The sequence below is a fragment of the Asparagus officinalis genome, chromosome 8 (genome assembly GCF_001876935.1).
Source record: "Asparagus officinalis chromosome 8, Aspof.V1, whole genome shotgun sequence".
In the NCBI taxonomy this organism is placed as follows: Eukaryota; Viridiplantae; Streptophyta; class Magnoliopsida; order Asparagales; family Asparagaceae; genus Asparagus; species Asparagus officinalis.
In genome coordinates this window covers 3,679,844-3,692,877 of record NC_033801.1, presented here as the reverse complement: position 1 = coordinate 3,692,877, position 13,034 = coordinate 3,679,844, and the positions used below count along the sequence as shown (strand labels likewise).

The 13,034-nt window shown below is 40.2% G+C and overlaps 1 protein-coding gene across 1 annotated transcript in view; it reads left to right on the top strand.

The window, feature by feature from the left end:
* LOC109851284 (6(G)-fructosyltransferase-like) overlaps nucleotides 9,394-13,034 on the top strand; it is a gene marked incomplete in the record, with an annotated part of 4,357 nt that continues 716 nt past the window's right edge. The window contains 8 exon segments of the mRNA XM_020421346.1: nucleotides 9,394-9,503; nucleotides 9,661-9,669; nucleotides 10,476-10,791; nucleotides 11,272-11,767; nucleotides 12,287-12,448; nucleotides 12,721-12,808; nucleotides 12,811-12,922; nucleotides 13,024-13,034. Coding sequence (XP_020276935.1) covers nucleotides 9,446-9,503; nucleotides 9,661-9,669; nucleotides 10,476-10,791; nucleotides 11,272-11,767; nucleotides 12,287-12,448; nucleotides 12,721-12,808; nucleotides 12,811-12,922; nucleotides 13,024-13,034 — 1,252 coding nt within the window.

Below are 13,034 nucleotides of genomic sequence, written 5' to 3'. Positions count from 1 at the left end.
GACCCAGGATCAAAGAAATATGCCCGACCCACTCTGATCTTAGCACTCTGATCTGAGCAGGCCTGGGTCAAACCCTATCTAACCTTCAACCTGGCGAGTCGGGTCATGAGCCTGAACCGGCCCGGCTCACCCCCACCCATACATAACATTTCAATTTCTTATTTTTCATAAGCTTATATTTTTATTTTTATTTTCGTTATGACTTCACCCATGACGAACTCGAAGGAGAGAGAAACTTGTAGGTATATGCAGTACAAAGAAGAAGAAAAGCAACTAAAGCGATTAAAAAACATCCCGAAAAATTTGCGACTCTTCGCCAATCAACGAGTGTCATTATATAATTTCTTTACTAATTGTACACAGAAAAGGGTAACTTAAGTGGATAACGATATTTGAACCTATAGGCTAGGAAACCGTACACGTTCCAAGGCCTATTTTCAGTAAGCAAATTAGAAGCCAAGTCCTTTAAATTCCAGCCTCTAGTTAGATGAGTACAGAACGAAAATGAATAATTTCAAGATGACACCGGAGACACGGTCCCCGCCACGTGGACTATGGAGCATGTGGGCCCCACCTCGGCCATTCTTTGTAAATCTGCATATATTGGATATAAATTCCTATTGCAGCGGATTAAATAAAAGAGGGGCAGGTGTCAAAAGTAAGTAAGCCCCTCAGGCAAAATTTGAGGCGTACGTATGAACTCGTGGGAGGTTGATTGGTTCACAGTTTTTTTTTTTTTTTTTTTTTTTTTTTTTGTTTTTTGATTAAGTGGCTAATTGTGTCGCTAGATGTACTTTTATTTTTCAGAACGAACAAATTACGGATGGCACAAGTCTTATAAGGATACCTAATTTCCTTGAGATTGAAACTTGTAGAGTAATATTGAGCAGGAGAAACTGATTAGGTGTCAAGAAATCGTGGCTATTATTATGCCACCCCAATGAGTTTGGTTGCATATATGTGAAATCATTGAGGGTTTGGACTCATTATTTGACGTCATCGAGCTACCACCGCCTTATTTTGATGAAGTGTTCTTTCAATCGATCTCTTCAAATTTTCGCCTAGAAATAAGTTTTGTTTTTGTTTTTGTTTTGTTTTTGTTTTGTTTTTTTCCAAATTATGTGCTACATTAATTTCGTTCCGTTCGAATGTATCGTTGGACCTTGAGTCAGAAATGCTTATTTATTAGAGTTTGAGATGAAGTTTAGCTGGATGTGTTGTTATATCTAGGTATAATTAAGTTAAATCTAACTTTATCCAACTCAAAGATGACACAAGTATGCATTGTCCACGCAAGCATTATTCAATCATTGATTTTTATACACACTTTTATTTTGGTACGAAGTTCCATAAATGGATAATTCGTTTGGAATCATATTAATTCGAAAACACGAATCCTATTTAAGTTATGAGTTTTCTATTAACGGATGCATGCAGAGCGTCCAGACATTAATTCATCAAGCTGATGAAAGAGACAGCGAGAGCAAAGGTAATTAGGAGCTAGAGAAATTAATTAGTATAAATCAATTAAGGAGACCCAATCGCGATTCATTTATCTCTCAAGTCCATTACCGAGAGGCCATGAGCGCTGCTTAGAAAAGCCATTTTATAATTGCGAACACTTTTGAATCTAAACTCCAAACTTGCATCGCGAAGCAACTTGAAATCGAACATTGAAGCTGACACTTCACCGGAAAAGGATTCAGTGACCACCTGGCACATTCGTCCACTCAGCAACTGGGGCCCGCGTGGCATTATTGCTGTAAAATATAAATAATTAATAAATAGATACATCACAAAATTAATCAGGAATGTCGGGAGCTTGCACCGAAGGCCGTCTTGTTACACTTGGACTGCTCATATATACGAATTAATGAGTACCTTATTGATTGCCAGTTTTAATTTTTAAAGGAAATTATACATTAGCATTTTTTTTAAAGTAATTATCCATTCACAGAACCACAAAACGACTATCATATCCTCTTGGCCTCTTCTCTTCTCTCTGTAGACAATGCCACATGCATCTGACTCAGCGAGCTTTGGTCCGCAACATTATTGCTCCTAGGACACACTAAGTAGGCGGCGCCAAAGCTCAAGAGGGGAAAATAATTGAGGCCCCCACAACGCCACGTGTGCATTACAAGTCATCCAAAGCACGAGACTCCTCCAAACAAAATCAAGAGGAGCCCAGGTGCCCCTGTGAGCATTTTCCCCGGACAAAAAAGATTAAGGAGGAAACATGTGAATCTTCTAGTCCAATCAAAAATCCGCGCGCCCTACTCATTGCTCGCAACGTGGCAGCGTCCGTTCACAGCTCACCCAGCAATAATGCAATGCTGGCTCGCAAAGTCTTTCGGATTCCCCGCATTGATTGGTTCTTCTGTCACTGTACACTAGCTCTGTGTCCATATGGTTTGGTTCGGTTGGTTGGTCTCTTGTTGTAGCCACTAGTTTTGGGGCTCCCTCATCATTTCTGAAGCAATCAGCGAGAGCTTGAAGAAGACTAGCGTAGGAAATGAGGGAGGGAGGGAGGGTGAAGGGTTTTCATGTGATGAATGGGTGTTGATTAATCTGGGACGTCGAGTTTGGGGCCAAAAAAAAAAAAAAAAAAATTGGGTGTTGATTAATCTGGGACGTCGAGTTTGGGGCCAAAAAAAAAAAAAAAAAAATTGGTGGCGTACGTGAACGGAATTTAAATGATCACTTGGTTGTTAATTAAATCACAAATTTGCCAGTATGCAGGGTGGTCTGATGATTTAAGTAACTTGAGTTGGCATCCAGTCAGGTCAATCGATGTGTTGGCCTGGTCTACTAATGACATACGCGGGCGGGAATTAAATGGTTAATATACTCTCTTGTTAGAATCTTGGTCGCGGGAACTTCAAGCGTGTTTTTGGTCTCCGATAATTTTGTGACATCCTATGAAATGTTTTTTCTTACTTGGAAAACCGGACTTCCTTCAATTAATTAATTAATTATAATTAATAAGATTTATTCAAATAGAGCCTTAACTAAATTTCTGATCTACCCACGAAACTCAAAGGAAAGAACACCTTAATTAATTAATAGAGTCAAAAGTTTATCTATAAGTCATTTATATCTCTAAGGGTTTGTCTTCTGTTAGTCTTTTTCTTCCTTTTCCAACTTTCTATATTTTGAGGACCGTAGTATAAATTTGAATTTGAGACCGATTTCTATATATCTTCATGAGCAAGAACGGTTCCAAATGGAAAACCCAAATAAAAGAGAATGAATACCCATAGATATAACTTCATCTTCATAGGAGTACGTACGACTTTTGTCCAAATCTTGTACAAGCAATTGCTCATATATATGCTACTTGAGAAAATGCAACCACTTTTTTTAAGTCATCTACCTCTTTATTTCGAAGTAACACGCTCTTGTGTTGATGAGCCTCCCCAATTGGGGCCCAGTACTCCTAAAATAATGGTCATTTCCAAGTCGCACTCTAGATACTCATGCGTGCATTATTTTGTCTATAAGTAATGTCAAGATGGTGATATTTAACTGTACGCGGCGTGTAAATGAAAGAGGCGTCCCAATGTTCAAATTTTTAATCTCATGAATATTATTTAATCATTAATGCCTCAGGAACCTAAATAGGGGACCTAAGGCATGGGACATGTGAGGTGTCACCATCCGGTTGCATGATGCATTGTTTATGGACAGTGCATCATGCAACCGGATGGTGACAGCTCAACTGTCCTATGCATCATGTCCTTTATTTGGGTCCTTGTAACAACACCATTATTTAATTTATAGTATTCATACTAAATTCAAGAAAAATTCCTTAAGGACCAAAAATATGGGATTAATAGGAGGGACAAGTGAGGTGTTCGTTCACCTCCTATTGGATAATGAGTTGGCAATCATTAATGATGGCCAACTCATTATCCAATAAGAAAGGGACACCTCACTTGTCCCCCCTATTGGTCTCATATTTTGGGTCTCTGTAGTAAAGTTCTAAATTCAAAGAGTGTGTATTTAATAATTTATCAATTTAAAAGTTTTAACGTTTCAGTTATATGTTATTTTTTAATACGCAATACCACCTAGGTGAATTCTAACATGTTGAATATCCCTTTTACACTCCAAATTAGCCTACATTTGAAGATTTCCAAATGGATGGTCAACAATGCACACTATTGATTTCTCTTGTATTTTTCCCTAAAGAGGTCGTCATTCGCGCCTAGAAGAAGAACTTCCATAATTGACTTATAAAACAAAAATTAATTAGTTTTAAAAGCAAGGTACAGTCAGCACCACGTGGCTTGATTATCCACTGAAATAGATACACACGCCACCAGTCATAAATCGCCACCTCGATGTTCAGTGTATAATCAACATATATATTAGTTACGAGAATATAATAATGCCAAAAAAGTATATATTTCAAAAGGAAATGGAGGAAAAAAACATAGACATTGGACTAGGTGGAAAATCCCATAGAAAGTTCGTGTAGAAAATCCTATATAGCAAACAATTGTGACAATTAATCGAAACTGTTAGGAGGATAGAAAATACTAATTGTATATAAAATGCATAATGATACACTCACAACTTTGTACTTCCTCTGTATGTTATTTTCTATAGAGAGCCGTCCATTAGATTTGTATATTCGGCAAATTTGAAAAAGAAAAAGAAACCTTCAATTTTTCAGGGGTTTTTGTACAAAACTCTTCTAAGGTTTGTAAATTCTATAAAACCCTTGGATTTTGAGGGGTTTAACAAAACCCTCCCAAAGCTTGGAACTTTTCATAACAAGGTTAAAACGTAACACGAAATGATCAAAAGATCCTCTTTTTTTTTCATCATTCGGGGGATAAAAAATAGGGCTTTTTGTTTTTAGGTCCATTTGTTTACCTAGCTTTATCTTTAAACCCAAGAATTATTAGGTGTATCTTTAAACCCAACTTTTTTTTTTGTATTTATCTTTAAACCCAATTTCAAAATATAATACTCTCATATGTGGGTCCTCCTATATAAGGAAATTGGGTTTAAAGATAAATACAAAAAGAAAGTTGGGTTTAAATATACAACTTATAATACTTGGGTTTAAAGATAAAACTAGGTAAACAAATGGACCTAAAAACAAAAAGCCCTAAAAAATAAGAATACGGATGAAATTTCAATTGCTGACTAGAGTACAAAAAAAACATGTCTACTTTCTGTCATGTAAGGAGTACATGACAAGTTAAACTGAACAATGTCATTAATGATAAAATAATGATAGGGGCACACCCTCTACCACACTCCCAATCACACCATCTCTCTCGCTACAGTGCACGGGCCCACTTGAGATTTTTTAAAATCTCACACACCATCTCTCTCGCTACAGTGCACGGGCCCACTTGAGATTTTTTAAAATCTCAAGTGGGTCCCGTGCACTGTAGCGAGAGAGATGGTGTGATTAGGAGTGTGGTAGAGGGTGTGCCCCTAGTGCCTCTCTTAATGATAGCAAAGGGAGACAAGTTGACAGGGATTTTATTGAATTTACAAATTGGATTTTTCTATATTAGTCTAGTAATTCTTTAATATTTTGAAATTAGTCCCTCAAATCATGGGAGTTGCTATGGGTCACTCAATTCTTATGTTATTTTGGAACTAGTCCCTCCCATGATGAAAATTTCTATTAGGTCCCTCAATTTATGACTTATCTTAAAATTAATCCCTCCAATCAGGATTTGAAATAGCAATTGGTAGGATTCATTTGAAATGGATTACGCGAATCTACAAGCTAATAATCCGCAACACTAGATTTCACTTTGCATTCCCTCCACGTGCTAGTTCTACTATTGATCGGAGAGACAAATTTGACAATAAGTTAATGAATTGAGGGGTCCTAATAGCAATTTCTATGGTTTGAGGGATTAATATATAAATAACCTGAGAATCGAGGGGCCTCATAGCAATTTCCATGATTTGAGGACTAATTTCAAGATACTAAAGATGAAGGGACAAATACAAAAAAAAATTACAATTTTCGTCCGAGCTTCTGCCGCACATCACAATGTTTAGGGGTTTCTTTTTGGAATACCCCATCTCTCTTTTCTTGTATTAGCTAGGAAAAATTCTTTAAGGACCCAAAATATGAGACCAATAGATGGGACAAGTAAGATGTCCCCCTCTTATTGGATAATGAGTTGGCTATCATTAATGATGGCCAACTCATTATCCAATAGGAGGGGGACACCTCACTTGTCCCCTCTATTGGTCCCATATTTTGGGTCCCTGTAGCAAAGCTCATTAGCTAGAGATCCTTGAGTACGTGCAGAGTTCACAGCTAAGAGCCAATCAAGAGCCCATGTGCGGTGCGTCAGTTCCCAATGCGCATCTGATGCACTGGCTAGTTGCACTGGAAGATGCGGAGCTGTCGGGCTCCAATCATTTTATTCACAGGTCAGAAGACAATACAAATTATCCTCTCGATCGGGTTTAATCATGTACAGTACTATGTTTTTTAGTGGTTTGTTTAAATTTTTTCAGGTTGTTTTAGGTGTTTGTTTACGTACGTAGTTGTTGAGAAGTAAGTCGAAGAACTTGTTACTCTTGACTTCTAATCACATGGAAAGCTAGTAGCAACGCGTACTTAAAGAAGAACAAATCATATCGTACATATGTTTGTGAACCTTTTTCATGAATCATTATTTATGACAGGTGAGTCGATGCTCCGCTAGGGGGGATGACCATCTCAATCCTCTAACAAAGCTCTAGATGATTACAATTCTATCCAAGTCACTTAAATACACCAGTGAATTTAACATTAATCCTCTTGCATTTTGAAGACCGGATATGTCTTAATTTTGTTTTGAGAAGTCAATTTATGTGCTCTTATATTTAATATGGATAATTTCACAAAACTCCCTGAACTTTACGGTGTGTTGTGCAAACACCGCTTCGACTTTGTAAAACTTCACAAAACCCCTTGATATCGTTAAGGTTAGTTAACATGTCGCGTGCTTCTCATGCCAGAAGTTTTTAATTTTGATTTATACAACCTAACCCGGAATCGAATCCATGACTGTAGGAGCAACATTGAAACCTCTCAACCGTCTGGATCACCCGCGATGGGTATACCAATTTGTTTTCCCCCTAGTACCTTATTTTAGTCCCTCCATATTTTTTCAGAAGGGATTTGTTTTAGACATGTCATCGATCTTACGCTTTAGTTCTAATTAATGATAAATTAACGACTATCGGGGGTTCTTTCCAAACTACTCAAATTTTGAGATGGCATTGTGAATTTTGCCCTATTTATGGACTCATATCAGATTGATTAAAAATTCAATTTTTATGGTTCGAACTTCCATAGCTCTTGTTTCTATATAAAAGAACAAGAAATATTATATATATATACTTGCTATGATAGTTTGCTTGACGTGGAGGGTCACACATTCTGCCACTGATCTGACAATAAGCAAACTTTACAAATTCAGTTGAATGAGTCCATAATTTATTGGATAAGTTGAACTCACATATGTATAAAACTTGGCTCCATGTTCAATAATGAGTCGTGAGGTGATGAGGTGGAGATATCCGGTTCCATTAGGTGTGGGGTTCACCGGAAGAAGATTTGAGTCATAAGGTGATGAGGTGGAGCTCGATATCCGGTTCCATTAGGAATGGGGTTCACCAGAGGATTCTGAGCACAAATATGGACCTCAATTATTGGATTATTTTATGTCAATTATTTGAAGTAGAAAATATTTATAAACAAAATCCTATCTTATGACCGAATATAGCAGTTAATATGAATCAAATGCTAGCTCGAGAAGGAAGATAGCTATTAATAAAATTTTAAACCGAGACTACTTTATGGTACTTTCTTCCCTGAACAACCAATACAAAATGTTTCCAAATCCAGTTCTAGGTTCTTTGAATATATATTGACGGAATTTATGCGAATTAACGAATAAAATAACTAGCTATGAATAAATAAAAAAATTTACTGCCCGTTTTAGGCCAAGTTTTCAACCGAGTATGTTAGTTTCTTCATGTACATGTGAAATTTTCTCATCTCATGACAAGTGCCTCTAGAGTGAAGAATTAAGGTTCTCTTTCGTGCATATGGAAGTTAGCTACAGGGATTTTTGGCATATTTGGTTATGTCACAGTCAACTAACTACATTATCTTTCTCCACAAATTCGGGGTTGCGTCTATTTTTAGCCACTCTAATCTCTTGGATCTCTCTAATAATCAATTAATCTTGAGTTATTAGAGGAAGTACTATCACAAAAGCTACACGTATATATCTTTAAGAAAAATAACGTTCCTCTTCTCGGTTGCTTGTCTTCTTTCCTCTAATTGTTTTAGAAAATTCTACAATTGAATAATCAAGTTGTGTATGTAACGGATAACTGTGGGGCACTTGTCAAGAGATGAGAAAGATAGAGATAAATAAAAAACAAGCAGGCTTCTCCTACTTAATTACAGTGATTTCTCACATTATCTCTCTACTCTCACATCTCCAATTGAGTGACTAGGGACAGGCCGTTTAAAAAAATTAATCTTTAACTAATTCACCCTCTCTATGAAGAGAAATATTCTTTGATCAGCTTTTGTATAATGACCTATAAATAAATATATTAATATATTAAAACTCCTAGCGTTAACAATATAAATGAATTTATTAATTGACAGGCAAAAGAAGTTTCGAGAAGCAAAAGTTTGTTCACGCACATAAAATGTGAGAAGAGCTCTTACCATATAATCATGAACAATACATCCCCTCAATTTATAATTTTGGAAATTATTATTTCCTAAAAAAATTAAAATGAATTCTCCCCCATAAAAAGCATTTCTCTTCTCATTAAATCCCCACTCCATGTGTAGACCAACTAATAACCCGGTCCCGTCGCCCTCCGCCCTCAAACACGGGTCCCACCCTCCCCGGGTCCCACTGCATGGCCCTGCCACGTCATCTCCTTCCCTTCTCTTCCTCATGCCCGACTTCAGACCACGTCCCCTTCTATAAATACCCCGATAACTCCCCCCCAATTTCTCTCATCACCAACAAAACCTAATCAACTTCTTTCTTTCTCATTTCGATCCGCATTCTGCCTTCCCGCGGTGACCGTAACCATGGCCTCATCACGTGACGTAGAGTCGCCTCCCACGTCCTACGCTCCCCTCCCCTCCGATGACGAGCAGCGGCCCGGATCCGCTCTCTCCGCGAGGCAGGCTGAGGCTGATCGCCATCGCAATGCCTCGCGATTCTCCTCCTCGCCCTTGCGGCGCCCTTTTCCTGTCGGGTTCTGGTCCGGTAACGGATCTTGTTGCGCGGTCGCGAGGCCCGGATACGATGCCGGAGATTAGTACGGACCGATCGGGGGAGTGGAGGAGGGAGTTTCGTCGAAGTCGTCGGGGGCGGGCCCGGCCTGCTGACGTCAGTTTCGCACGGGCAGTCACCCGTGGACGAACAAGATGCTGTCGTGGCAGAGGACCGGGTTCCATTTCCAGCCTGAGAAGAACTGGATGAACGGTAAAAGCAAAAGATTCACCGTTTTATTTTTTGAATTTTTAGTTATATATTTTTAAAAAAAAAAATAATCTGCGGAATCTGATGTTCTATTTTTTGTGTCTGCGGCGGGCGATTGGTGTTTCCCTTCGGCGTCGGTTATGGTTTGAACTTTTCTCAGACCCCAACGGTGAGGACCACGTGAATCTCTCTTTTGCCTTTTTTTTTTACTTTTTGCACATAAGTCCCTCGAAATGCCCTATTTACAATTCTCCGCAAAGCTCCAATTTTCCAAACAAAAACGAGGACAAATTTGAAGTCCCGCGAGCAGGGATTATTGCTGATCAAGCAGTTTCTGGATTGGCTAACGAAGAGGGATTAAAATTATTTGATTACTATCCCCCCTCGCGGGCGCTCCGAATATATAGTTAAAAAGGTTCCAATATAGCTCCCACGATCTTAGTTTGATTCCGGACTTAATTATCAAAATAAAAAAATGTTTGACTAATCAAGAGTCTTACAATCATTCCGCAAACTCGTGCCTATTTAATAGAATACTTGGCCACTGGATTATGTTTCTTATCCACGATTGCTTGACTCTGACTTTGCCCACATCCAGGAAGTTGGGGTGTCCAGTTTGGCCACGAGATGATTGTTTGATTCCTGGCCCACAATTGCAGTGTTTATCTCTCAAGCTAGATGTTTGACCTAATCCATGCTCCTCCCTTCCTAGCTTCCAACGTAATTCTCTTTTGCACCCGAACTACCGAATTAGGATGTTCCAAACTTACGGCCCAAGCAACATAATATAATATATTTGGTCGCTATTTTTGGTTTGCGAATAAAATTGATTTGCTTCGTGAATCGTAATCTTTTAGTATCTCGCATAAGTTAACTGATAATTAATTAATTAAATAAAAGCTCAAAAAGGTTTCCAAGACTGGCTATTAATTAACATATAGTTAATCCTCATTTAAATTACACGTACGTGTACAGGTCCGTTGTACTACAAAGGCTGGTACCATTTCTTCTACCAATACAACCCGAACGCCGCGGTGTGGGGCGACATCGCATGGGGCCACGCGGTGTCCAAGGACCTCCTCAGCTGGAGGCACCTCCCCCTGGCCATGGTCCCCGACCGCTGGTACGACATCGCCACCAACGAGTCCGTCCAGGTCCAGAACCTCGCCGTGCCCGCCGACCTCTCGGACCCCTTGCTCCTCGAATGGACCAAGGTTGACGATGCTAACCCCATTTTGGTCCCGCCTCCTGGCGTCGGGGCGACGGACTTCAGGGACCCGACCACTGCCTGGTAACGATTCTCTGTTAAGCTCTTTTTTTTTTAAATCCCCTATTTTGTTGCGTAACTTAGTTCGGCGATGTATTAACTACGGGCAGAAGATAACTAATTTCCTAGGTGCGATTAGGAATATTATGACAAATTCCCTGAAATAAGTTAATATCAATCACACGAGAGCATGAAAATTATCAAGAACACATGAACACAAAGATATATGTGGTTCGGCTTCTAGTCTAAGTCCACGGGCGAAGGAGGAGAAAATTTTTACTAATTGTGAGGAATACAAATTGGGGTGTAACCAAGGGGAAGGGAACTCCCTTCCCTTCCCTTCCATTCTCTCACCTAGTTTCTCTTAACTTCCCTTTACTCCCTACAAATCCAAACAAAACTTTAATAGTCCAAAGTTATGTATTTACGAGTCTTTTAGTATAAAAATAGTATAACATGATCTTCTGATTAAACTCCTCTAATCCTTTTCGTCAACCGCAACAGGTTTGAGCCTTCGGACTCCACATGGCGCATTGCCATCGGCACGAAAGACGCCGACCACAGCGGCGTGGCCCTCGTCTACAGCACCAAGGACTTCCTGAACTACACCCTCCTCCCCGGCACTCTCCACACCGTCAAGCACGTCGGCATGTGGGAGTGCATCGACTTCTACCCCATCGCCACCTCAGGCGCCGGCGCAAACCGAGGCCTCGACCCCTCCGTCCGCCCGTCGAAGCTCGTGAAGCACGTGCTGAAGGAGAGCTCCGACGACGACAGGCAAGATTGGTACGCGATCGGGACTTACGATCCTGATACCAACAAGTGGACCCCTGACGATGAGAGTCTTGATGTCGGGATTGGGTTGAGGTACGACTTGGGCAAGTTCTATGCGTCCAAGACGTTTTATGACCAGGAGAAGAAGAGGAGAGTGCTTTGGGGTTGGATCGGGGAGAGTGACAGTGAGAGTGCTGATATTCTCAAGGGCTGGGCTTCGCTTCAGGTACTGCTTTCACTTTGTTTTTTAAACTGTAAATTAAATTTGAAAAATCTCTACAAAACATAGCTCATGAGTAAAGGCCTCACAATCTAGTGATGGGCTTCAAGTGCTCTGAGCATAACTTATGGCGTGTGACATTTTAGCATGATTTAAGTTGGCCCAAAGCCCAAAAACATATATTCTAATATTGATTGGTGGTGTTTGTGCCGGCCCAATTTTGTTTAAAATCTCCAGCAACTTTTGGGCCGAAGGCATTTCTTGGGCCAGCCCATGCCCACCCTAACTATTTAATATGGAGTTACAGTCTGACTTAAAATGATCTGATATGCGTGGGGAGGGTTCATCTCCTAAAAAAAAGCATCATAATCCAGACCGTTAGAAGTTAAAAATAAAAAGGAAAAAGAAACCAGATTTTATTTAATGCCGTGAGCCTTAATTGTTGGGCATAATTATCTTTTTTTTTTTTAATAAATCTTGCTTAGCAACTGTTAGTTTACACTCGTGTCCCCTTTTCAAATGCAGGGCATTCCTCGAACCGTGTTGTACGACTTGAGAACCGGCAGCAACCTCATCACATGGCCCATCGAGGAGGTCGAGTCCCTACGCTCCAACCTCCACGATTTCAGCGGCATCACCATCGACAAAGGCTCCACCTTCCACCTCGACGTTCACGGCGCCGCTCAGGTACCTATCGATTTCACATCCCAGGGCTCTGTCTCGGAGTTTGCATAAGACCGAATCGAGGCTTGGTCCTGGTCTAGTTTTAGATTAGTAGAATCAGAATAGAACCAGCTTGATGGTTAACTTTTGCCTAGGAAAAACTTTGGCCAACCCCGGTCTAGTTTTCCTCGGTCCGATCTTGAAAGAATGCCAAACATGCCCCGTACGACCCTTTCCGAAATCAAACCGAACAAAAACTCAAAACTCATCGTTCCTCTTTTCTTGGTTCTAATTAGCTTGACATCGAAGCCGAGTTCAAGATCAACGAGGAATCCCTGTCGGCCGAGGCCGAGAACGGGGCGGGCGTCATGTACAACTGCAGCGGCGCCTGCTCGTGCTCGCGAACAGTGATCTGACCGAGCAGACCGCGGCCTATTTCTACGTTAGCAGGGGAGTTGACGGCGAGCTCCAGACTCACTTCTGCCAGGACGAAACGAGGTAAAAAGAATTTGCCTCAAAATTAAGCTTGTAGTCTAGGTTGTGATCTATTTGAGGGTTAGCTAGGGTGGTTGATTGTGATTTCGTCGTGATAAATGCAGGTCGTCGAAGG